Here is a 27,232-nt window from a genome sequence, read left to right on the forward strand (position 1 = left end):
GCTGTTCCGCAGGAGAAAGATGAGGCTTTCTGCTCCCGTAAAGATTTACAGCCTCAGAAACCCTGTATAGGATCGCTATGAGTCAGAACCGACTCCATGGAGCATAACCAACACCACCACTTCCATAAGCAAAGGTCAAGTTCATCAAATTGTAGCAATTTACAGTTGCTTCCTGTATCAAACTTCTTTCTTTCTCTAGTCTAGTTCTATGAATTTTTTGAAGCCCCTTTTTCTCTCTCATTTCCTTCACTGCCAAGCTTCTGGGAAAATGACTGATCCTATCAGTTTACATTTCCTTATGTCCTGTATTTTGCAGCCTGCTGTAGGCTTGTGTTCGCAGCATCCACAGAAATTGCTTTCATCAAATTATAACCTGATTGCTGCCATCAAGGGACACTCCAGGCAGCATTTGTTAGTTCCCTTCTGGACATTTTCTTTTCCTTTGCTTTCTGTGACTTCATACACTCCTGATTCCCTTCTTCCTGTCTGGCCATGATTTCTGATTCTCTTCTGCTGGCTGATTTCTTCAAAGTTCAGTCCTGGATCACTTTTGCTTTCCCTCTTAACATTCTTCCTGGGCATTCTAGTCACACATACAGCTTCAGGTGCTATCGCACACCCTGATGATGCCCAAGTCTCTATCTCCAGCTGTGGTCAATATAGTCTGAGGCCATCCAAGATCTGCAGTATGAGCCCACCAGACACTCCATGGGAGAAATATGAGGCTTCCTGCTCCCTTGAAGATTTAAAGCCTCAGAAACCCTATACAGGGTTGCTATGAGTCGGAACAGACTCAACATATTTTAAAGTGACAATGCCACTATTTTTAACTGGTCTTTTGACCACCCAGAATAAAGACTTCATTTCCAATCTCCCTTGAAACTAAAGGCATCTATAAAATTGATTCTAGACTTAACCATTTTCCCCTGACTCCTGAGTTGGCTCCTCCCTCCTATTGGTTGGAATCCAAACATCATTCTCTAGTATCTTGGACGGCACAGATGAGGGCAACATCCTAGGGATAGCAGAGCAATTAGATAGAAGGAACCTGAGTCCCTGACACTGTGGAGCCACCATACCATGCCTGGACTACCTAACTCTCCCTCTCTCTTTTTTATAATGTTTTATTATGAATTATGTGATAGTTTACATGGGTGAACATTAGTTTTACATTCATCCTACAGTATATCATTTCATTGCTATGGTTACAATCCCCTGCATGCATCATCAACCACCCAAAGGGTATACACTACAAGCATGCCCCCCCGGTCATCAGTACACAGCCCCTCTCCCTCTCTGAGTCTAAAGTCCCCAACAGCTCCATCTTTCCACGTCATCATCTCTGCCTCCATCTCAGGCATCACTGCTTCTCTGGGTAGGGTCCCGCTCTCTGCTCTTCTTCCTTGATGGTCCCAGGGACCTCCGCTCTTAGGCTGAAAAGTTAATCACTCCCTTCTTTGCTAAAAACCTCTACCTTTACAATTCCAACCCTCACAAGCAGTCCAGATAACAATTATTCACTATTGTATCACAAGATGTCCATCCAGATTTCATTTCATCAGCCCCGCCTAGACAGACTGTATACTACTCAGTGGAGATTCTACCTTCCTCCATGCCCTATGAATCTAGCTTCCCTCTTGAATGCTTGTAAGCCAGTCACTTCTTGCCTTTGTAGCCCCCCCTCCATTTTGGGTAGCCAATGTCCAAGTTGCCCATCCCTGTCTACTCTGTGTCCTACCTCTCTTTTAAGCATTTTCTAGCTCCCATAATTCCAACAAATAGTCCCTCTCCTTTTTAGCAACAAATCAGCCAAACTCCAGAGGATTGTCAACTACTCAGATACAAGCTATCCAAACCCTTTTAACTAGATGTCCTGGATCTCCAAGAGCTTTCACAAGAGTTCCAACATGCCAGGAACGTATAACATGATCCTATTACACTTAACTTTCAGTGACTCTCACTGCAGAGGTTGGAGACACACATGCTGTGGACTTTGGAGTCCTGGTGTGGTGCTGTGGTTAGTGTGCTGGACTACAAGGTCGGTTTGAACTGCAAGGTCAGAAGTTCAAGCTCACCAGCTGTCCCTCGGAAACCCTATACAGGGTCACTCTGAGTTGAAACCTACTTGACAGCTTATAACAACAACAATGTACTTAACTCTATTCCAAGAATCTTGGAAAGAAAGGAAACCCACCATTTACATCCCATTCACCTTAGGTTAAAATCCAAACCCTTAACAGCTTCAAAACCACTCTCTGGCTTCAGTTAACCTCTGTGAGAGGCAAAAGTCTGAAAATGTCTCATCCTCTTATTATTCAATCAGAGACTACTCTAGGCATTATTGTAATGGGAGTTTGTAGATGTAATTAAGGTTATGGATCTTAGGATAAGGGTATTATGAATTTTCTGAATGGATCTTATCTAATCAAACAAGCTCTTAAAAGCCAAGAATTTTACCCAGCTAGAGTCAGAGATATATGGGGAGAAAAGAAAAGCAGAAGAGAGTTGAGGGAGAAGGGAAGGTCAAAGAGATTCAAAGAGTGAGAAGGACTCTACCCACCATTGCTGCCTTTGAAGATGGAGGAAGAGGACCATGAGTCAAGCAGCCTTTAGAAGCTGAGAGTGGTCCCTGGCTGCAGCCAGTAGGAAACAGAAACCTCAATCTAATAGCCCCAAGGAACTGAATTCTAACAATAACCTGAATGAACGATGAAGTGGATTCATCCCCAGAAGCTCCAGGAAAGAACACAGCCATGCTGACACCCTGATTTTGGCCTGTTGAAACCCAGAGCAGAGAGTCAGCTTATGATGATTTTACCCAAAGAGACATCTGGCCTTTGGCCTCAGCTCCTGGGAGGCCACCTCTAAGCCATGGAATGTCTTGCCTGATAAGATTGTCTTTGTTTACCTAGGGGCCTTGAGTCATGCCATATTATTTATGCTAACAATGAAATTTATGGTGGGACTTTGGGACATGTGCCATCAGCTTGACCTCCAGCAGGACTGGTGACTAAGATCAGCTGTGCAGTTGGTCAACAATATCTATATAAACAAGACTTAATAAGAGCTCTGGAACCAAGACTATGGTGAGCTTCCCTGGTTGGCAATTTTCCACGAGTAATGTTACACATTGTTATTGGGAGAAGTTAGCATTGTAGAGGACAACTGGAAACTTCACACTTGGACCTCTGTGCTCCTGCTCCTCTTCCCTTGGCGGACTTTAATCTGTACCCTTTTGCTGTAGTAAATCATAACTTTGAGTATAACAACTTTTAATGAGTTCTGTGAGGCCTTTTAGTGAACTATCAAACCTGAGAGTCATCATGGCCAACTCCAAATTTGTAGTTGGTGTCAGATATGAGGGTGGTCTTGGGGACTCGTAAACTTTGTACAGCTGAACCATACTGTGCCTAGACTTCTCACTTAGAGAACTTCTTTGTAACAAACAGTTATAACTGCTAAGTTTGTGGTGATTTTCCCCAAGCAATAGAGAACAAACGCAACCTCTCTACCTCCATATCTCACATGACCTTGGCCTTCTCTGTTCTCCAGCCATACTGATCTATTTCCTTCTTCTCTTGAACATTCATCTCCCTTCTTGACCCCTAACTTTGTTGTAGCTAATTCTGAGTCTTCAGGTCTCAATTTAGCTGTCACTTTCTGGGGAGGCCTTCCCTAAAGCTAAAAACTAGCAGAAAATTATGCTACACCAGGGTGTCACAAGGCTGGATGTCATTCAGTACAGTCACTCATATTGTCACCTCCGTCTCCATGAATTGCTTCCCGTACCAGACCGTACTAGTAATGAAGCCTTAGTAATGCTGATTGTCAATTTTAATCATAAGCTCTGTGATAAATGCAGTCGTAAATTAACTTTAATGTAATATTTCTTAGATACTTCTTATGAATACTAGCGACAAGATTGTTTGGTAAAATCTTTCTACATTGAATTACAACTTTACTAGTTATATTATTAGTAATTGTTTTAGGTTGGGTTCTTCAGAGACGCAAAACCAGTGAAGTTTGTATCTATATGAGATGGATCGACACAGTGGTAGCAGCAATGGACTCAAACGTAACAATAATTGTGAAGATGGCCCAGGACCAGCCAGTGCTTCGTTCTGTTGTACCTAGGGTTGCTATGAGTCAGAACTGACTAGACGGTACCTAACTGATGTGCCATCAATTCATCATGGTCTTGTATAGACTTTCCAATAAGTGAGTTTGGAAGTTGACTTTAAGGTGAGCAATTCAGTGCTTACTCTACAGTACCACACCAAGACCCTTAAGTTTAGGCTGGAATTTGTTTACAGTGCCCAGCAGTGGCTCAGCAGCTTTACAGCAGTTGTACTTTTTTCCTGAATGTGTTAGTAGTTTTACTTCCTTTCTGCCTCATCTCAACATCAACTGGTATATTGGAGATGTAGACATATAAATGTGTGTGTATATAATAAAATAATGAGGTGTCAGGCCTTGTCTAATCTCTTGAAGGCTAAGAATCAGGATTAGCACCAAGCTGGTTCCTATGAGGTGGAAGTCAGACATACCTCCACGCTCCAATTCTTTTCACCATTTCCTCCAACAGCACTCTCTGTATACGTCTCTACTGGGTTCCGAATCCCTCGCAATGGCCACACAGAAGCCACAGGTCATACAGTTATGTGGCTTATTAATGAACTAACAGGCTATAAACTTGGAATCTGTTTCAACTTGGAAGTAACAGTTTGGGATCAGGATCAGGAAGCACATAGACAAGGCTCCCCCAAAATGGAAAGTACATCCCTCCCTTCTTCCATGCAGAACAGCTTCCAACCAGCACAGCTTTCTCAGCTGCTCTCTGCAACTAGCCTGTCTCTCTGCCATTCTAGTAGGCTTCTCTGGCTAGGCACACAAGCAGGCCCCTCTTGGCATGCCACCATCAGCCTTTCCACTCAGCCTATTGTCAGTGTGACAGCTGCTCAGAGCAACAGCTTTCAGCTCTGTTGCTGGGACCTTCTTCTAAGACTCTTGTTGCTGATTGTCTGCCACTGGGCCCCTTTCTGGACCTCTCATCATCTTCAATGTTGCAGCCCTTTTCTCATATTACAGTTATGTCCCATGGAGTCAGTTCCAACTCATAGTGATCCTGTATAGGGTTTCCAAGGAGCGGCTGATGAGCTTGAACTGCCGACCTTGAGGTTCAAACCGGCTTTGCAGTACAGTGCATTAACCCACAGAGCCACACCAGCATTCAGTAATTAAGAAAGCAATATGAGCAATTCATTTACATATGAGTAGATATGGATTGGAGTCCTGGTGTGACACTGTGGGTTAATGCACTTGGACATTAACAAAGTCGGTTTAAACTGCAAGGTTAGCAGTTCAAGTTCACAGTCGCTCCTTGGAAATCCTATACAGGGTCATTATGGGTTGGAACCGACTTGACGGCACTTAACAACAAACAACAACAAGATATGGACCGAGGGCAATGTGTTTATTTTCTCCAATGGACTTTTCATCCATTGGGATTAATTGGGCTTGAAGGGGAAAACAAAGCAAAATTTTGTGTAGCCCTGTAGTTGTTGTTAAGTACCACTGAGTCATTTCCAACTTACAGCAACCCTGTATGGGGCTTCCTAGGAGCCAACCTTGTGGTTAGAAGTCCAGTGCTTATCCTATAGCTCCAGACCAGGAGTCCATTTGAGTAGTTGGTATACCAATAAAACAACCAAAAAAATGTATTTACTGTAATTCTATGCCTATGTAAAAAGCTGCCAACTTGCATTGAATTCCCTTTCTGGTTCACAACGTATTGGAAAAATAAAGCTGACCATATGAAAAAGAAATTTTTTTGGCTTGATGAGATTATGGTTATGGGAATTGCTTGTTTTTAATGTAGGAAGTATAATTTTAATCCAGTTTTTAAAGAAATCAGCATTGTCCTTTATATATTGATATATTATTCCAACAAAGAAGCTTGCTTTCTTTTGGTTAAAAAACAGTTAAATATTAAGAAGCAAGGAACTTCACGGTCTTTTTTGGTGCTATCAAAGGCTGTTGAAGCTTTTAACTGAAGAACTGGAAGAGAGAAGAAAGATTTCCCCAGGACTAGCCAAACCTGTGAGACGTGGGGATGTTCTCTTTGTCCGCGATCATTTCCTGGGTGTATTGTACTACATTTCAGTGACTTAAAGAGTAACACATACCTGAAATAACAAAACCTGTATTGTCTGGGGGTAAATCTGTCATGTACAATAATTGTTGTCAAATGCCATTGAGTCAGTTCTGACTCATAGCTACCCTGGGTTTAAACTGACAACTGATTAACAGTCCAGTCTTTATTCAACAGAGCCACATCAAAACGCCTATACAATACTATAGAGATGTAATTTACATCCTCATGATTAGAGTTTCTTCAGGACTTTGTAGTTTGGTCTTACAATGCTGAGCTATTTAGGGCTTCAGAAAGCAAGTCTAAAATGTTACTGAGCAACTGCCAAAAGAATCTATTACTCAGGAAGTCAATGGAACAAAATACAAAGGTGCTAAAACATTTATGGAATTTTACCTACTCTATTCTATTGTCTTAGAGGCCTCGAAATAAATTCATATATATATCCACACCATAATACCACAGTGGGAGTTTTTAAAGATCCAATGTTGAATTTGTTCTCAGATACAGCTTTGTTTGCTAATAATGTCTTACTGTTTTTAAATGCTTTCAACCTTCACTGACCTTGACACACTAAAACGTATACCCTTTGAAGCAGTTCACCAACTCTGTCAATCTGCTTCTATCTCTTGCCTTCCTTGACTCTCATGACGGAGTATCCCTTGCCCCCAGCTTCAGCACACTCATCTGTCACATTTTATTGGAACTAGTTATTACTTGCATGTCTTTCTTCTAGAGTATAAATACCGTGAGCATAGGGATGTGTGGAGGCTTGGGTGGACAGATTTGTAGGTGCACGTATGAATGGAGGTGTATGGGTGTGCTAGAAAAAAGAGACCCCAGATTCAAACATATTCTATAGAAACTCTTTTATTAAGCCTTAAACAGGGCAAAGACAAAAGAAACATAATTATCCAGATGAGGGAAACCATCAGTGTGCACACAGTACAGACGCTGACGGAGTCTGCCGATTCAGTCATGGTGTTCACTGTATACAACAAAGAGCAAAGAAAATCATCGCAAGATCATTACTGGTGGCAGGTCAATGCATCACTATCTCCACTGGCAAAAGAGAGAAAAAGGACCATGAGTGGGTTGTGTATCTAATTGCAGGTTAGAAAGGGGTTGCAGGATTGGTTCTGGGGCTTGGACTGCCTGACTACATGGTGGTCAGGTTATGATTCATGATCATGCAGTCCCAAACCTTAGATAATACCAGGGGTCCCAGTTTCCAGTTTAAATTAGATAACATGCATCTGATTGGCTATGTTCAGTAAATGTCCAGGCACGTTCCCTAGTTTTTTGTGTGAGCATCTTTCTACATATGAGTTAATCTACTTTTAACCACTCTGTTAAGTGAGGGCAACCTGCCAGCGAGCATTAGGGAAACAACAGGAAGAATTCAAATGATATTTGAAATTATGTCAACTCAAAATGGAGTCAGGGCTCCCACTATTGACCAAGTGCTTTAGAATTTAAGCTCTAATGCACTGGATAGATCCATTCATGGGAAGTTAGGAAGAAGAATGGGTGGATAGGATAGGGCAGGTGGGTGAGCAGGAGGGTAGATGGAAACATGAACGGATGGGTAAATGGAAGGCTTGGTAAGTGAACTGATGTATATTTGTGAGTCCTTGGTGAGCTTTCGAGTCTACTGTTGTTCTTAAGTGCCATCGAGTCAGTTCTGACTCATAGCGACCCAGTATAGGGTTTCCAAGGAACAGTTGGTGGGTTGGAACTACTAACCTTGTAGTTTGCAGTCCAGTGCTGATCCTACAGTGCCACACCAGGAATCCTTGGAGTACATAGGCCCTTGGGTATGTGGGTGTGGGGATCTAAAGAGGAGATTAAGCTGGAAAAATGGGTCGAAGAAGGAACTGCTGCTTTTTCCCTCATAGGTTTCATTCGTAGCTTCCTTGATCATTGTCTTTGAAACACAGGCAAAAAACCCATTACCCTGGGGCTGAGTCTAACTCAAAGCAATCCCATAGCACACAGTAGAACTGCCCCCTTTGGTTTTCAAAGCTGCAAATCTTTATGGAAACAAACAACACAGCTTTCTCCTACAGAGCAGCTGGTGGGTACAGGAGTGTAACCCAGCAACCGAGTGCTTTAATTACAGCACCACCAGGGTTCCTTAAAACAGACCTTGAACTATAATCCAAGAATGGAAGGTATGGATGGGTGCAGTGCCCTCTGATGGTCATGTGGGATTTGACATTTCATATTCTATATACATTTTTTTTTTTTTAATTAAGTTTTCATTGTCTGTTCCAATCTCTACAAGCCCTGGTACTGTAGTGGGTGAAGTGCTAGACTGCTAACAGCAAGGTCAGCGGTTTGAATCCATCAGCCACACCGTCAGAGAGAGAGGAAGCTGTCTGCTTCGACAAAGATTTGCAGTCTCAGGAACCCTGGGAAGCGGTTCTACTCTGTCTTACAGGATCACTACAAGTTGGGATCAACCAAATGGCAGTGGGTTTGGGTTGAATTTCTCTTCCCTTACCACCCCACACTAGAATATAAATTCCATGAGAATGGGAATTTGTGTCTGTTTATTCATTGCTGCATGTCCAGCATCTAGAATAGTGTCTGGTGCATAGCTGGCATTAATGAATGGTCACTGAATGAGTGAAATACACCAATTTCAAACCTTGTGCCACCACTTCAGCATTGTGTGATCCTGGGCAGCTCTCTTTGTAAAGCTTCTGTGTCTGTGGGTAAGATGGGGAGCCTACACCTGCTGGGTCCAGGCTCTCCTCCGCCAGATCATGATACGACTGCGGCACATCCATCATTCTCCTTTAGTAACTGATTGGATGGGCACATTTGCCATGATGGGCATGAGTTTTGTGCTGGATACAGGGCAGCTTGGGGAGATGACTCAGACCTGGCCCCAGGCAGACCAGGCAAGGAGGAAATGCAGTCAGACAGTGGAGTCTGACTGGGTTAATGCTCTGGACTGCAAAGTCAGTTTGAACCACAAGGTTGGTGGTACAAGCTCATCAGCTGCTCCTCGGAAACCCTATACAGGGTGGCTATGGGTCAGAACCGACTCAACAACATTTAACAACAACAACAACAAGCGGGCCACAAGACAAGGTGTGAGATCTATTTTCTTCCTTCCATCCTCTTGGCCACCTCTGCAGCTACACCCAATCTGCCTACTGCCCTGCCCTCTGAGCCTTTGCAGATGCTGTTTCCTCTGTCTGCACTCTCTCTGCCTCACACCACATACATAACATTCAAGCCATCTGGGTGGGTTTCCTTACAGTTACTCTGGCCTCCTAAAATGCATCTTTCTGCAGCAGACGCAATCTAAATGACAAATATGCATATGTCACTTCTCAGTTTAAATTTGATTGCTCTTGGGTAGAGTCCAAGACCTCTGACCTACCAGTTTGTGGTCTGGATCCAGGCAATTTCCTAGCCACCTTGCCCTTCTTACACCGAACAATCCAGGTGTTTTCCCACCTCTGGGTTTCTGCCCTGTAATTTCCTCTTTCAGGAAATCCACTCCAATGCAAGAGAGTGAATGGGTTGCTTTTGCCTGCCCAGAATTCATTCCCTTTTCCTTTGGTACTGGCATCCCTTACCCAGTTACAGACTCCTGGTATGTGCTGCAAGATCAGCACTGGACTGTGAGCCACAAAGTCAGCAGTTCAAGCCCATCAGCTGCTGCTTGGAAACCCTCCATAGGATTTTTAAAAATATGTATTTTAACTGAAATATCTGTGGGTACAATATACATTCTCCATTTGGTCACAGCCCACCCCTCTTAGTCTCATTCCAGTTTTGTCCATTTATCTTAACTAGAGGATTTATAACTAGACCATAGAGGATTTATAACTCCTGGCAACTCCCACCTGCTTCTGCCCCTGTTGTTGTTAAGTGCCATTGAGTCAGTTCTGATTCACAGCGACCCTATATAGTGTTTCTGAGGGTTTGAATCACCAACCTTCAGTTAACAGTCCAATGCCTATCCTACAGTGCCCACACCAGGATCCCCCAATTAGAGCCAGAATCTCTCCTGAATTCCATTTCTATTCTATTCTATTCTATTCTATTCTATTCTATTCTATTCTATTCTATTCTATTCTATTCTATTCTATTCTATTCTAATTCTATTCTGTCCTGTCCTTTCATGTCCTGTCCTCTCCTATTCTATTCTATTCCTAACTTGCCCATGAGCCTTAATTTCCCTGCCCAGGAAGTTCTCCTGGTTCTATGGAGGTTTAGCTCTTATCTTCGAGTATGAGAAGCTGGGGCAGGAAGGCCTATATTCTCTGGGGTAGGGAAAGCAACCTCTTGATGAAGCAGGTCTGCCCTGGAGAGAGGGCAGGATCAGGGGTAGAGGTGGGGATTAGAGCAGACAGGTGCAGCTCCAGGTGGTCCCTCTAGGCTTTATCTCATGGGAATGACCCCCTTCAGTTGAGGACATCACCAGATTCTCTGCTAAAGAGATTGTGGTGCTCCGAGCCTATGTGGCAAGTGCTGAGTGCGTGATTGTTTAGTGAAGGATGAAGGATAAATAAAGCTGTTTTCTTTATTTATCCCTTTCTCAGACTCCTCACTGGTTCCAGGACTGAGGAGGAAAAGGGTGAGCCACCTTCATCAAGGTAGCTGGGGACCCCCAGAAGCCCCCTGAAGGAAGAGCTTTTGTGGAGACAAAAGTGGAGATAAGAGCTAGTTCTGGGATGGGAAAGGCAGCCCCAGACTGCAGGCCTTCTGGGCGGAGTCACCTTGGGGACCATCTTCACCTTAGACACTTCTCAGACCCCTGTTCCTCCCAGAGCCACCCTAGAAGGCTTGAGATGAGGTAGACCCCAAGGTGAGCGGGGACCTCAGATATGCTTGTGTTTGGAGAGCTGGTCTTCAATCCTCTGTTGGATTGAAGAATAATGGCCTCCAAGCCCTAATTTACTGAGGAAGGAATTTTGAAGCTTGAAAATGGACCCCCACCTACCCCATCCCCCACTTCCTTGGATGATCTTTGCTCTGGCCCCAGTTGTTCCGTTTCCAACATCCTCCTCCAACGGTTACTCCCATGGGATCAGTCACTAAAAGGTCTTCAGAACAGAATGGAGGGGGTTTCTCCATCCTGGGAGTAACCATAGCAGAGTTAGGGAACCTGAAAGTGAGGCATGGACAAATCCTCATCTCCAACAAAGAGATAATAAACCAGAAGTGAGAGGCAAAATACTAAATAACTAGAACGTCATGGGCATCAATCAGTCAAATGGAATGTTCCAGTTCAAGTTTAGACCTGATATCACATATCTTCAAGTATAAGATGCCATTGATTGTCAAACACACATATTACCTCTGAAAAGGAAAATTGCTAATTAAACTACAACCAATGCTTTCTTTTCACATGCGATTTTTGCTTTATAATTGTTGAAAGAGCTCTTTTGGACTTATTTTAACTATAGATGTTTACCATATTTTACTCTTGTGCATACATGAAAGGAAAACAAAATTATATGCTATACTACAAGGTCCTGGATAGTGTGGGAGACAATGTGAAACAAAACTCAAAATCATTAAAAAAAAAAAAAAAAAGACCGGGCTTACTGATTAGAAAGAGACTGGAGGAACCTCAGACTATGATCTTCAGTCACCCTTAAGGACTTAGAGGGAACTCACCCTCATGGCCCAATTTTCAACCAGGCGGTGGATAGGTATACAGGGAAGACAACACTAGTGAGGTCTGCTCACCATGGAATGGTCAGCCATTCCAGACCAAAAAGGTAACATTTACCTGGGAACAAGGTTCAAAGGGGTTGGGAAGGAGGGTGGAATGAAAATTGGAAGCACAGAGAGGAAGTAGGATAACTTGTTACATGGAGGGGATTGCAATCATTGAAATGAAACCAAATGTGTGATTTATTGAATTTAAAACTGATGATCTGCCCTGCAAACCTTCACGCAGTTCACAATAAGAAGTTTGGCTGTGTGCCAATAGCTAGCTGCCCAGCAGAGACATCATGATTAAAAGATGCACCTGACTTCAGAGAAAGTACTAAATGAAGAAACAAATGTGCATCTTGAAATAGACAAACTATAGTGATCTCTTTAACTTTTACTGAGTGCTTACTCCGTGGCAGACACTGTGTTAAGCATTTTATACCAACCATCTTATTAAATTATTTCTCCCCAAGTCCTCATAAGGATTAATCATTTATTAGATTCATTTTACAGATTAGGACACTGAGGAGGGCAAAGGTGAAGGGGTGGAGCCAGATGGGATCCCAGATCACAGTACTCAAAGATGTTCAACCTTGAGGTTCCCAAGCAAACCATGTTATTTTACACCCAGTACCATCCACTTCTGCTTTAGGACCGGCGGGCATAGGGCACTGGTGTGGTCCCTTCAACAAACAACTTGAGGGAGAAATCAAGGGCCGGGGCAGACTGGGTCAGCATCCCCAAAGAGATGACATTAATGTGGGGCCCACAGAACTGAGGGAGGTTGCCCAGTGTAATGCCCCCACTGGCTTCCACACCTATGTTCGGGAACTGGGCCTTCAGTGCTGCGGCTGTGGGGTGCAGTTCCTGTGTGACACAAACAAAGAGGAGGTGAGAGCCACAGCAATGCAGCCCTTACCCAGGGAGCAGCGTCCTCACCTCAGGCCTGAAGTTGTCTAGCAGGACAAGGTCCGCTCCTGCCTGAGCTGCCTCCACAGCTTCTTGCAGGCTGCTGCACTCCACTTCCACCTTCAGAATGAAGTTGGCTGCCCTTTGGGCCCCTCGTATCGCCTGTCAGGGGGACCAGCGTGTGAGGAGGGAGGATTATGGGTGAAGGGTGCAGGGGATATAGGAAGCTGGGACTGGCATTCAAGTTTGAGGTTAATGAGGAAGTTGAAGGATATTTTTAGTTCTATTAGGTTAAACCACATGAAATTACCAAGAACATTTTCACAGATGGGGAAGCGGAGGTCCAGAGAATTCGAGTGACTTGCCCAGGGTCATAGCGCCATTATCACTAGGATTCCCAATGATTTTCCATCTGCTCTTGAGCATCGTGCCAAGTAACAGATGAGTGATAATAAAGAACCCAAAGTCTAGGCCCTCAGTTTACAGATGGAACCAATGAGATGTTGAGGAGGCTTTGGTCTCCCCACTCCCAGATTATCACAGTTCTCCAGGTGTAGCTGAGGGTCTCTAGTAGAGGCTGTGAGGAGGGTAAGGTTGAATCAGGACCAGGGCAGGGGCTCAGTCAGATACGCACCTTTTCCACACTACCAGCTGCCACAATGTGATTGTCCTTCACCATTACCAGCCCTCCCAGGTCGTAGCGATGGGAAGCAGCCCCACCCACAAGGAGCCCATACTTCTCCACTAGTCGGAAGCCTGGTGTGGTCTTCCTCGTGCCCGCCACATGGCCATTCCAGCCGGTGGCCCTGGCGGCCTCCACAGCAGCAGCAGCAGCACTGGCCACACCACTGCAGCGGGCCAGTGTGTTAAGTGCTACCCGTTCCCCTAGTAGCAGGCAGTGGGCAGGGCCCCGGACCTCAGCCACCTTGGCCACAGGCACCAGCTTGGATCCCTCAGGCAGGTACCAAGAGACCTGGCAATTCAGTTTGGCAAAAATGGCATCGAAGAAAGGTCGCCCAGCCAGGACCCCAGGGGACTTGGCCCATAACGCTGCCTGTGAGGGAGCTGCTCCGATGACCAAGGCCGTGTGGTTGAGACCTGGGCAGTCCTCTCGGAGCCAGGCATCTGCCAGGGCTTCTAGGGTAGCAGGGGGCAGCAGGAAGGCCAGGTCTGGGAGGGAGAAAAAGAAACAGCTGTTACACATCTAATTCCTCTTGTATAGCCAGGGGTGACAGTCAAATTTAGGGGCACTAACTAATCTGAGTGAAGATCTGAGACCCCTAGGGACAGAAGGTAGGACCCTGTGAATAGGAAAAGGTTGCCAAAATGAACAAATAAAAATAGAGGACATCTAGTTAAATTAAAACAATTTTTTTTAAATATAATATGTCCTAAGTAATGTTTGTTGTTGTTAAATGCTATCAGTCGGTTCTGACTCATAACGACCCTGATAGGGCTTCTGAGGAGCGGCTGGTGAGTTTGAACCACCAGCCTTGTGGTTCAAACCGACCTAACTCAAGTGCTTGCTTACCCAACAGTGTCACACCAGGACTCCTAAGGCAATATTTAGGACATCCTTATATGAAAACCTGGAGTCCCAGTGTGGCCCTTTATAATAAGCATTCAACCACAAGGTTGATTTTTACACAGGGTTGATGGTTCAAACTCACCTGCTGCTCCTTGGAAACCCTTCACAGGGTCCATATGGGTCAGAGCTGACTCGACGTCACTTAACAACAACAACAAATACTAAAACCTCATCCATTGTCTACCTAAAATTGTCCTGTATTTTATCTGGTAAACCTAGGGCTGGGGTGACAGTTTGTTTACTACTTGGAAGAGAGGGTCAGTGACACCTGTGAAAGCTGGAACTCAGCAGAATGGTCCCGTTTTTCCAGGTCTCACAAGTTTTCCACTTTTGACAGGTGCTGTTTTACCACGTTTCTGTTACTCATTTTAGTGAAAAACATTTGAGTGTTCCTTCCCTAGAAGGTTTTATCTTAACATGTGCTGCCTTTCACAGTGTTGACAGCATTTCATTATTTTAACAGATACACAACCATCGTAGGCACTCCACCTAGATGTCACAGTGCTGCCTTTCCAGTCACCTAGATTGACCAACTGAAGTCCCACTAAAATGTGAGCATGTGTGTGTGTGAAAGTTCAGTATTTTAAAGAAGTGGCGACGGAAAGCCAGAGAGGGTAGGCAGATGTACTGAGTCGTTCAGCAAATTGGCAGCAGAGTCAGAACCAGCCAGGGATGGCTGTGTGTTCCTGCCACCTTTGCTGTATTGTCGCTCCAGAAATGGAGGCTGCGCATAGTAGAAAAGTCACTAGAGAACTAGGTTTGAGGCTTAGCTTTAGGCACATGAACAAGTTCTTTGCCTGTAAAATAAGGGTGTGAACATGGTGGTCTCTAAGGCCCTTCCTGCCCAGAGTTTAGCACTAATGGAGTCTTTATTACTATTGGATGAAATCACCACAAAGGCAGGACTTAGACATGAAACAACATTGCCATCTGTTGGCTAGGACAAGACCTGCAGCCTCATGGGCAGTCACAGGTCACCTGCCACAGAGGGATTTGGTTTCCGGTGGGGGTTGTTGTTGGTAAGTGCCATAGAGTCAGTTCCAACCCATAGCGACCCTGTCTAGGGTTTCCAAGGAGCGGCTGAGCGGTGAGCTCACACCACCAACCTTGCAGTTCAAACCAACTTTGCAGTCCAGCGCACTAACCCACAGCACAATACCAGGACTCCGGTGGGGGTTCTGGGGAGACAAATAGCATATTAGAAGCCTTTTGCTTGTTTGTTTTCCTCTGCTTTTTCTTGAATGTTAAAAATACTTCTAATATTAGGACATGAACAGATACTTCACCAAAGAAGCCGTTCCAGAGGTCAATAAAGAGATGAAGAAATGTTTGACATTATTAGCCGTTAGAGAAATACAAATCAAAGCAAATACAAATCACCCCAGGATTAATAGTAAAGTTAAAAAACAAAACAGAAAACAACAAATGTTGGCTAAGGTGTGGAGGGATTGGAACCCTCATCTAATGCTGGTGGGACTGTAAAATGGTGGAACCGCTATGGAAAATGGTAAGGTGCTTCCATCAAAAGTTGGAAATAGAAATATTATATGACCCAACAATCCTATTACTAGGTATATACCCTAAAGAAATAAAAGCCACAACATGAATAGATGTATTCACACTCATGTTCATCACCTCACATTTCACAATAGCAAAAAGATGGAATCAACCAAAATGTCCCTCAATGGAAGAGTGGATACATACTTTGGTATGTACACACAATGGAATATTCCACATTAAAGAAAAATGATCAATCATTGAAACACCTGAATGAACCTGGAGGACATGATGCTAAATGAAATTAGTCAATCACAAAAGGCAAATACTGTATGAGACCACTGTTGTAAAAAGTCAAGAAAAGTTTTTCACACTGAAAGCATTCTTTGATGATTACCAGGGGTGGGAGGAAAGGGAGAGTAATTCATTAGCTAGAGTGTAGACTCCTGTTAACTTGGGTGAAGGGGAGGGCAATATACAATAAGAGAAAGGCTGGCCAAAGGAGGCTCAGGAAGATGTGGATAGAAGTGTGAGAGTTAAAGGCAACACAGGGAGCCATCAAGGCAAGCAACCAAGTCCCTTCAGGACAAAGCCCCTTCCAAAACTGAAACACAAAGAGAGCACATGAACCAGCATGTAAGCTTGCTGGTGACCACGTTGGTCTAGTGGTGAGTAGAAGAGGGGGAAGGGCAGCAATGAAGAAATAGGCTGAGTTCAACTACATACCATAGACTCTTGTTGACCTGGAGATGAGAGAGAGAAGAGGAAGTGCTGGTTGGTCCAAAGTGTGGTAAGACCTGGGGACTCCGGAGCCTATGGACAAGGACATAGCCATGGAGGGCTAGAGCTGAGAGTGAAGCATCCAGCTGGTATGAAGTGAGGGTAGACGCACAAGAACGCCCAAACTTGCAGATAGTACCTATTTGACCTAGCCTTGATGACTTAATGATCAGAACTCATCAAGAGGAAGATAAAAACTCAATTTTTGATAAAGGAAACAAGTGTAAATTGCTACAATTTGATGAACTTGACCTGTACTTATGGATGTAGTAGCTCAAAATACCAACTAGAGGAAAGGAATCTTCACATCAAGTATCAATCCTATCCTTTCTATATACAGGGTAGATAGGGACAGGCAACTTAGACATTGGATACCTAAAATGAGGGGGCGATAAAGGCACAAAGTAACTGGCTTACAAGTTTTTATGAGGGAGTTTAATTTAAGAGTGTGCAGGGGAAGGTAGAATCCCCACTGAATAGTTTTTATTTTATCTAGACAGGTTTGGTGAAAAGAGATGAGGACAAGACTTATGATTCAATAGTGAGTAAGTGTATCATGACTAACTGTGACTGTCACAATTGTAAAGGTAGAAGATTTGTAACAAAAATGGGGGAGTAGTTATTCTTACAGTCCAGAAACTGAGGACCCTAGGACCATCAAGTGAGAAAGAAGAGCACAAGCGGAATGTGGGACCCTATCCAGAGAAGCAGAGACACCAGAGATGGAAGCAGAGATGAGGACATGGAGAGAGAGCGCAACTGAGGACTTGTGGTTCAAACAGACCTTGTGGTCCAGTTCTTATCCTACAACAGCACACCACAGCTATAAAAAAAAATGAAGTACCACAACACAGATGCACCTGAAAACATGCTTGCTGAGTGATATAAACACTAATATCACTCATGTGAAATAAACAAATATATAGAAACCAAAGATTATTGGTGGTTATCAGGAGTGAAAGAGTCCTAGTGTGACACTGTAGGATCAGCACTGGACTGCTAATGACAAAGTTGGCAGTTCAAACCCACCAGCCACTCCTTGTAAACCATAAACAGCATCCCTATGAATCATAACCGACTGGACAGCACATAACAACAACAACAGGAGTGAAAGAAAGGGGGACCATGAGCATTTGGGGGGGCATTTACTTTATGTTAATGGTAGGAGAATGTGCTGGAAAAATCACAATAATATTGGCACAACATGAGAAATGAAATTAGTGTCGTTGAATTGCAAATGTAGAAGTTGTGCTAGGGAATGTTTGGTATGAATATGTTCACAATTTAAAGGAAAAAAAGTACTGATACTTGGTCCAACCCTCAGTGAATCTGATTCAATTGGTCTATGAGCTCTGGTATGGAGCTGTAGGTTAGGCACTAGACTACTAGCATAGGTCAGAAGTTCAAATCCACCAGCCAATCTCAAAAATCATTTACAGGGTTGCTATGAGTTGGAACCAATGGAAACAGCACACAACAATAGCAATGGTGATGTAATATTTTGGAAAAGAATAAGAATAATGTTGGCACAACATGCACAGTGACACCCGTGTCACTGAATTGTAAATGGGGACGTCGTGCTGGGGAATGTTTTGGTGTGAGTATTTTCACAATTGAAGAAAAAGGGAAAAAAGTACTGATACCTGGGTTCAACCCTCAGAGAGTCTGATTCAATTGGTCTGGAATGTGGTGACATAAATCTAATTCATAACTGAGAAGAGAATGCTAGCTATCACAGTATTGATGCCAACCATCTTCCAGGTTCTCTACATACATTGTCACAAATCCCTACCTATTGTCACAAATTCTATGTTCATTTGTGTACGAAGATGGAAAACTGCTCAGAAAGGTGAATTACCTAAATATTGGTGGTGGTGGTGGTGGTAGTTATATGCCATGGAGTCGACTCTACAGAGTTTCCGAGGCTGTAAGTCTTTACGGGAGCAGAAAGCCTCATCTTTCTCCCATGGAACAGCTGGTAGTTTTGAACTGCTGACCGTGAGGTTAGCAGCCCGATTCGTAACCACTACGCTACCTAACGATTAGAGCTAGAAACTGATGCTGGTAGTTGCCATTGAGTTAGCTGTGACTCTTGACAACATATACGACAGAATGAAACCTTGATGGGTCTTGTGCCATTTTCAGGATCACTGATTTGAGTTCACTGTTGCAGCCATTGTGCACCCTAGGGGCTTGATCTTCCAGTACTATATAGGACAATATTCTGCTGTTATCCTAAATAGAGCACTAAGGCCTTTCTCCTCGCTTTATTCTGGAAACACCAAGGAAATCTGTCCACTGTTGGTGACCCTGATAGTATTTGAAATGCTGGCAGCATAGCTTCAAAGCAGCATGCAAGTCACTACAGTATGACAGACTGACAGATAAGAGGTGGTAGAAAAGGGTAAAGCTATAAAATTATAAACGTGAGCCCATATCTTCCTTCATTATTTATTGTTTTTAAGTGTCATAGTTGGTTCCAACTCATAGCAACCCTGTATAGGGTTTCTGAGGAGTGGCTGGTGAGTTTGAACCGCTGACCTTGCCAATTATTGTTGTTGTTGTTGTTATGTGCCATGGAATCGGTTCTGACTCATAGCGACCCTGTACACGGTTTCCGAGGCTGTAAATCTTTATGGGAGTAGAAAGCCTCATCTTTCTCCCACGGAACAACTGGTAGTTTCGAACTGCTGACCTTGCAGTTCGCAGCCCGATTCGTAACCACTACGCTACCAGAGCCCCTTTTATAGAAGCAGAATATTATACTACATGCTCCATGTATGAAAAAGAAATAGGTCTGATTCTTCTTTAGACCCTGGCTGTCTCATGCATTTCTAACAAAAAGGACTCTTGTGTGTGACCTTAAAAATATGGATTATCATAATCTGTAGCTGTTTGGGAAAGGAATGTCCAGGAGGGGAGCGCTGATCTTACAGCTTCAAGGAAGACCAGCTCAGAGATCTTACCCAGAGAAGATGCTTCACTAAGGAGACAGCTGTAGCTGCCTGCCACTGCAATGACTGTCTGCAAACATTCCTCCAAGATGCATGGACTTCAGAGTTTATAGTTTTAACCTGTGAGATGTAATCTTGAGCTCTCAAGGTAATGCCTTCTTAATAGGTTAAAATTGGCATCTCTCTTTCTGAGGGGATCCAAAGCAGCTTGGGATATTTTCTTCATCTCATTTCTCTTTACCAAGAATGTAAAAAGAAACAGATGACAACTAACAGAGCACATGAAGTCTTTTGCCTCTGGCACGATTAATGTTCTTTACTGGATTGTTGACCAATGTTTATGGTGTCTCTATGCAGCCCCTAAGGAGCTCTGGTAGTGTAGTGGATACGTATTGGGCTGCGAACCACGAGGTCAGCAGTTCAAAACGACCAGCTCTCCCGTGGGAGAAAGATGAGACTTTCTGCTCCTATAAAGATTTACAGCCTTGGAAACCCTGTACAGTAGTTGCTATGAGTCGGAACCAACTCTACGGCACATAACCACCACCACCATGCAGTCCCTAAGTAGACATCTCTTCATCTAACATTCAATCATTTAACAAACACTTGTTCATGCCTTGGCCTGGAGGGCACAAAAGGAGACTCTCTGAACTCAGAGGCACAATAAATGTAACAGTGGTTTTATGTGAGGCCGACTGTTGTGGTCTGCAACTATATCCAAACAGTGGTAACCTGATCCTGCCCTCACGTGTTCTTAATAGAATCTGATATGACATAATATTGATAGTTAACACCTATACGACCAAATATTTTATATATATTAACACATTTAATCCTCACAACATTTTACAGGTAAAGAAATGGGAGAATAGGATGGTTCCCCAGGTTTGTCCAAAGCTTGCAGTTGGGAAATGTGACGCCTGGATTACAAACCTAGGAAAAATGGCTTCAGAGTTCACTCACTTACCCACCTCATCATACTTCGGCTTAATCTAGCACAAAATTATATTTTATAGTAATTATATGTCTATTATGTCAATAATTACAGTTCTGCAAGCCACACCCAGGGCTCTAGGGACTCTGCCACTGGTATAATCATAACAACCTGAACTTGGGAATCAGAAGTGTCTGGGTTTGAATCCCAGTTCCACCAGCTGTATGACCTTAGGCAAGTTACTAGCCTCTCTGAGAGTGAATTCCGCAAGGAACTAACAGGACTGCAAAGAGGTAAAATTAGATCATTGGTAGAAATTTTTTGAAACCAATGTATGCCCCTATTGATTGGTGGATTAATCTGGTAAACACCAGATGAGCCAGAGGCCGGTATAGTACCACAGCTTCTTCATAAATGTCCTTTTCTTTGCCAGAGGAGAAATAACCTTCATATTGAGCCAAGTGTGACCACTCATTACACAGGCTGTGTAAAGATCTACAGAATTTCTGAGTGGGGAGAGGAGGCCTGTGGCCGAGGAATGAAAGCAGTAAGGGAAGGCTTGGAGAGGTTGGTGTGCCATGTGTAGGTGAGGGTGAGTGCCTTTAGCCATGTGGGGAACAGCAAGGGAGAAAGTGAATTCTAGGATATGGCAAGACTAGGTAGGCCTTGAATGACAAGAAAGAGTTTGGGTTCATTCGGCAATGGGAAGTTACTGAAAAAATTTGAAGTCACATGATCATAAACAAACTAGGAAGTTAAACTTTTGAATTGTATTTACTCGGTGTCATCGAGTCAACTCGGACTCATGTGTGTCAGAGTAGAACTGTGTTCCCCAGGGCTTTGCAGTGACTGCTTATTCAGAGGTAGACCTCTCGGCCCTTCCTCTGACGTGCTTCTGCATGGACTTGAACCTTCAACCTTTTGGTTACCAGCCAATAGTGTTAACCATTTGCAACACAACTCCAAATTATATTTAAGGTTCTTGAAAGATGCAAGTTGGGAGGCTGCTGCAGTGGCCTGGACAAGAAGCAGTGAGCCAGGGTAAACTGTAATGGGAGGGCGTCTCTGTCCAGGGACACCGCACCTGGACTCCACACCCATAAGACGTGCCTGGAATGGCCCTATGCCAACTCACACCTGGCTCAAGTCTGATCCCTCTGCCTTTGCCCACCTTGGTCTCCATCTTCTTCTGCCCCAACTCTGCAGTGGCCTCTTCATTTCCCTCTTTTCCTAGCCTTTGCCTCATCCCTTTCCCCAACACCATCCTCTGGCTTAGTCTCCACAGTGATGCAAAGGAAGCCTTCACCCAGCTGCTCCTCAAGGGAAGGGAAGGAAGGAGGACTGAGGTACAGGCGAGGTGGAGGTGTCAAAACTGCTCCTGAGTTTTCCAGTCTGAGGGGGAGGAGGTGAGGCATGAACAGAAATGGTGATAGCAGAAGAACTGATCTGGGGAGCAGGGAAGACTGAGTTGGCCATGCCAGGGATATGTGTATATATAGGCAGAAACAGACACAGAGGCCCCAAAAACTGACACCCCAAGATGGGGGAGGGCTCACAGCTGGAGAGACAGATGCTCGGAATCAATAGCTCCAACGTAACACCACTGAGTGTTTTCTAGGTGCTTAATCTCTTACTTTTTTAGCCTTGATGTACTACTGGACTGGTGATCATAGTCTGAGCCCACCAGCTGCTCTTGGAAACCCTATACAGGGTCGTTACGAGTTTGCACTGACTCAATGGCACACAACAATGACAACAATTTTCTCATTTAATCCTTTACACAACCACGTAGGGAAGGCACCCTTTTCACTTTTATTTGAGGAAAACGAGGCACAGTGAAGCCAAGTCACTTGTGCAATGTGACACCGCTAGCAGGTGGTGGTGATGGTGTCTGACTCTAGAGTTGTTTCTGAACTGTGGTGGGGAAGCCACAAGTGTGACTATATCATCATTGAAAGCCCTTAACTTTCTAAGGTTTTCATTTACTCCTCTGAGAACTCAGTCTGATAAAAATAAAAAGTAAAAATAAAAAGTATGAATCTTCTCTCCAGGAAATGGATAACTGTGTACTTACAAAGACACACAATTTCGAGAGGTCTATGAAAAATCCCCAAGGAACTCTGGTAGCGTAGTGGTTACGAATTGGGCTGCAAGCCACAAGGTCAGCAGTTTGAAACTACCAACTGTTCCGCGGGAGAAAGATGAGGCTTTCTGCTCCCATAAAGATTTACAGTCTTGGAAACCCTATGCATGGTTGCTATGAATCGGAACCGACTCCACGGCACATAACTACAACAACAACATGAAAAACCCCCAAGGAGCTGGTAGCATATTGGTTACAAGTCGGGCTGCTAACTTCAAGGTTGGCAGTTCGAAATGACCAGCTTTTCTGTGGGAGAAAGATGAGGCTTTCTGCTTCTGTAAAGGTTTGCAGCCTTGGAAACCCCATGCAGGGTCGCTATGAGTTGGAACCGCCTCCACGGCATACCACCACCACCACCAGCACCATGAAAAACTCCCAAACCTGTCCATGAGTCCTTGGTAAAGAACCCCAGCCTCAAAGGGTCAAATGCCTTGACATCGGGCCAGTGCATTTAGTCCACACAACTGTCCTGTGAGACTAGCATCCTTCTCTCTGTTTTCTAGATGCAAAACCAAATCTCAGATGGCAAGTAAGATGCTAGGGCTCTCACAGCTGGTGAACAGCAGGAGTGAAGTTCAGGCTGTTATTTCAAGAGAGACTGACATAGGAAGATGAGAAAGTGCCCAGTGTCCTCCCAGGAAGCTTTGCACCAAGTCAGAGGGGTCAGCTCTGTGTCGGACCTGCAGAGGTCCTGGCTGGGGACTGAGAAAACTAGGCAGGAGATGAAAGGTAAAAAGCTCAAGGAAAGGCCTTCAGTGAGCCTGGCAGGGTCAGGCTTTGTCCCCTCCACAACCTGTCCAGCAGGTGGTTATTGCTGGCACTTTACAAATGCTCTGAAAAGTCAGGGGACTTGCCTGAGGTCATACAGCCTGCCCCTCGTGGAGACAGGACTCAAAGAGGAGTCTTTTGACTCTGGATTCTGCCCCTCTCATTTGTCTTGCAGCCTCCAAAACAACATTAACCCCTCTCAGCCAGCAGAGACACCCAGGACTAAAACCCCCTCCCCCACCCAGCCACAGACAAACAGGACTTTGCCTTACTAATGTGGGGAAGGCAAAGTCCAGAGTAGCTGGCCTGTCCAGCCTCTCACTGCCAGTCCCTCCTTCCTTCCCCCAGGAGTGCGGCCTCCTCCAGATCACCCTGCTTTTCTTGGGCTCAAGCCCCTTCCTTCCCCCAGAACTCCTTGGGGACGTGGCAAAGGATAAGAGAGAAGAGGTAGATGATGCCATGGGGGCAGAAAGAGGTGCTTGAAGAATTCAGCAAGGTTGGAAGGAGATGCAGGTAGATTGGGAAGATTACAGGAGAGAGGAGGGGATGAAAAACAGATAGATTGAGATGGGGAGAAAACAGGAGATGGGATAGGAGGTCTAGGAGATTCCTTTACCTTCAGTATCCATGAAGGCTTGGAGCCCGCTGGACTGGTATGTCCTCCAATCAGAAGCTCAGAGCCCTGAGGTTTGGGCTAGAGTTACCTTCCTCCAGGCTCTCTGTACAAACCCCGCCTCTCTGGCACCAGCCAGTGAAGGGAGCCTGAGACCTTGTTCTGACCCCACAGACTGCTCAGTGCTTCCTGGACCTGCCCCAGGGTGATGCTGTGAATGATGACTGCACTCCCTTGTGAGGATTAGAAAGCCTTTTTGATGGTGTACTGGGGAAATCATGAGCCTTAGACCATCCTTTAAAAATAAAATCTCTCAAACTCAACAGCTGCTCCTTGAAAACCCTATTGAGGAGGAGCCAGGCTTAAAGAATGTGTTCTTTGTTTAAATGATTATATATTCCTGAGTGTTTTTCCAGAGGGAATAGAAGCAAATACTGTTGAATGATGATGCATGGAGGTGATTGTAATCATTGTAATGAAATGAAATACAATAGAATGAGTGTAAAACCGATGTTCTGCCATGTATACTATCACTCAATTAAAAATAAAAACTTAAAAAAATATCTTTTAGAGTGAGCTAATACAGTCTGATGAACTTGACCTATGCCTATGGAGTAGCGACTCAAAAGAGGGAACAAATCCCCACAGCAACAAACATTCACACACCCCCACCCCCACACACACAAAGTGGACAGAGAAGGGCAGCTTGGACATTGGATACTCAAATTGGGAGTGGGGGACTACAAAGGCAAAAAGTGACTGGCTTACAAGCTTTCAAGAGGGAACCTAGTGCTAGGGAGCATGGCGGAAGGCAGAATCTCCAGTAGGTACTATTCAATCTGTCTGGGCGGAGCTGATGAAAGGAGATACAGATGGGTAACTCGTGATAATGTAGTGAATAATGCTTATCAGGACGGACTATGAGGGTAGGAAATGCAAAGGTAGAAGTTTTGTAACAAGGAAGGGAGTGATCAACTCTCCAGGATAGGAGCAGAGGCCTCTGGGACCATCAACGGAGAAGAGCTGAGAGCGGGACCCTGCCCAGAGAAACAGAGATGCCTGAGATAGAGACAGAGATGATGACACAAAGTGATGAAGTGACTGGGGTCTTTGGACCCAGAGAGGGAAAGGGACTGTGGGCCGAAAAATGGGGGGAGGAGGGGGAAGTGTAGGAGGCGGGTTTCTGGGATATACCCTTTGGGTGGTTAATGATGCATGGAGGGGATTGGAACCATGGCAATGAGATAATATACGATGGAATGAATGTAAAATTAAAGTTCCCCCATGTAAACTACTATATAATTCACAATAAAACATTAAAAAAATATATATATATCTTTTAAAAAACTCTATACAGGGTCACTATGAGTTGGAATTGACTGGAGGATCCTTAACAACAGGGTGGCTTAATATAAAATAAAATCTCTCTTTATTATATATTTTTTTAACTTTTTATTGTGAACTGAGTGAAGGTTTACAGAGCAGATGATCAGTTTTACAGTCAACATGAAATGTAATGAAATCACACACTTAGTTTCTTCTCAATGATTGCAGTCCCCTCCACACAACAACAGTTATCCAGCTTCCTCCCTGTGCTTCCTGTTTCTATTCCACTCACCTCCCCATCCGGTCTTAACTTTGTCCTTTGGTAAATGTTGCCCTTTTGAATTTGAGTGATTGACTGTTTCATGGTGAATATATCTCACTAGTATTGCTGTCCCCCCTATGTACCTATCTACTAGTTGGCTGAAAAATCTTTTCCAGACATGAAGGGTGACTGAGGGCCAAATTTTCAGTGTCCTCCAATCTCTGGGCTTTTTTTTTTTTTTAAATAATACTGAGTTTCACTTCCACCCTACAACCTTCTTTACCCTATTCTAACACTAACTATTCCTCCCATAGCACTCTCTGCTTCACATCTGGGTTCAATAATCTATTGCAATGTCACACAGAACTCATAACAAAATTCATGATTATGGGGTTTATTAGGGTAGTGAGGAAGGTACAATTCAGGATCAAAAATGCTCAGGACACAGCAGTTCTCCAGGTAGGAATGTCTCTTGTTTGTCATATTGCAGACACACTTCATTTTTTTGTGTGTTTTATTTTAATGTTTTATTGTAAATTATGTGATTGTTTACATGTGAGAACATTAGCTTTACATTCATCCTGTCATATATTGTGTCATTGCCATGGTTACAATCCCCTCCATGCATCATCAAACAACCAAAGGGTATATCCTATAAGCCTGCCGCCTGGTCATCAGCACACAGCCCTTCTCCCTCTCTGGGTCTAGAGTTCCCAGCCACTCCATCTCTCCACGTCATCATCTCTGCCTCCAACTCTGGCATCACTGCTTCTCTGGTAGGGTCCCGCTCTCTGCTCTTCTCCCTTCATGGTCCCAGAGACCTCCGTTCCTGGACAGCAAAGTCAACCACTTCCCTCCTTTTGCTACAAAATGCCTACTTTTACATTTCCAACCCTCACAGTCAGTCCTGATAGCAATTATTCACTATTGTGCCACATGAGAGCCATCCCCATCTCCTTTCATCAGTTCCACCCTGACAGATTGGATACTACTCAGTGGAGAGTCTACCTTCCTCTGCACCCTCTGGATCTAGGCTCCTTCTTGAAAGCTTGTAAGCCAGTCACTTCTTGCCTTTGTAGTCCCCCCCACTCCATTTTGGGTAGCCAATGTCCAAGTTGCCCATCCCTGTCTATTCTGGGTATGGAGGGGGTGGGAATGATCCTTGCTGTAAAGATTTGTTCCCTCTTTTGAGCTACTGCATCCATATGTTTAGGTCAAATTCATCAAATTGTATCAGATTACTCTTTATTTCCTCTTCCTTCTTCTTCTACTTGAATTCTGATCATTGAGCCATTGAAGCCAGGATAAGTGGGTATTATCTGCAAGTGTGGGTGTTCTTGTGCATATGCCCTCACTTCTTATCAGCTGGACGCTTCATTCTCCACTCTGGTCCTCTGTGGCTATGTCACTGACTCTGGACCCAAGAGTCGCCAGGTTTTGCCACACTGCTAGCCAACCAGATCTCCACCCAGGTTCACAGGAGTCTATTGAACATGGTAGGGCTTAGCTCACAGCTTCATTGCTGTTTTTCCCTCACTTCCCCTTATTGGTGACCAACATGGTCACCAGTCAGAACGCATGTCTGCTTGTGTATTCCCATTGAGTCTTGGTCTTGGAAG

At 44.3% G+C, this 27,232-nt stretch overlaps 1 protein-coding gene across 1 annotated transcript; it reads right to left on the bottom strand.

Annotated features, from left to right (window-relative positions):
* Positions 1 to 12,487: 12,487 nt before the first annotated feature.
* On the bottom strand, positions 12,488 to 18,389 carry QPRT (quinolinate phosphoribosyltransferase). Its single transcript, XM_006877908.1, has 4 exons — positions 18,365 to 18,389; positions 13,383 to 13,918; positions 12,779 to 12,910; positions 12,488 to 12,706 (listed from the first exon to the last, which is right to left on the bottom strand). The coding sequence occupies exons 1-4, from the start codon at positions 18,387 to 18,389 to the stop codon at positions 12,488 to 12,490; spliced, it is 912 nt and encodes a 303-aa protein (XP_006877970.1).
* Positions 18,390 to 27,232: the final 8,843 nt, after the last annotated feature.

Source organism: Chrysochloris asiatica, unplaced genomic scaffold (assembly GCF_000296735.1).
Source record: "Chrysochloris asiatica unplaced genomic scaffold, ChrAsi1.0 scaffold00666, whole genome shotgun sequence".
NCBI classification, from domain to species: domain Eukaryota; kingdom Metazoa; phylum Chordata; class Mammalia; order Afrosoricida; family Chrysochloridae; genus Chrysochloris; species Chrysochloris asiatica.

Bases quoted from the DNA above. Each gene is read 5' to 3' on its own strand.
- QPRT (XM_006877908.1), bottom strand. From the start codon at position 18,389: ATGTATGTAGAGAACCTGGAAGATG. The intron at 13,919-18,364 runs GTTGGCATCAAT...TCTCCCTCCCAG, and splicing joins TGTAGAGAACCTGGAAGATG to ACCTGGCCTTCCTGCTGCCC. The intron at 12,707-12,778 runs GTGAGGACGCTG...TGTGTCACACAG, and splicing joins TAGACAACTTCAGGCCTGAG to GAACTGCACCCCACAGCCGC.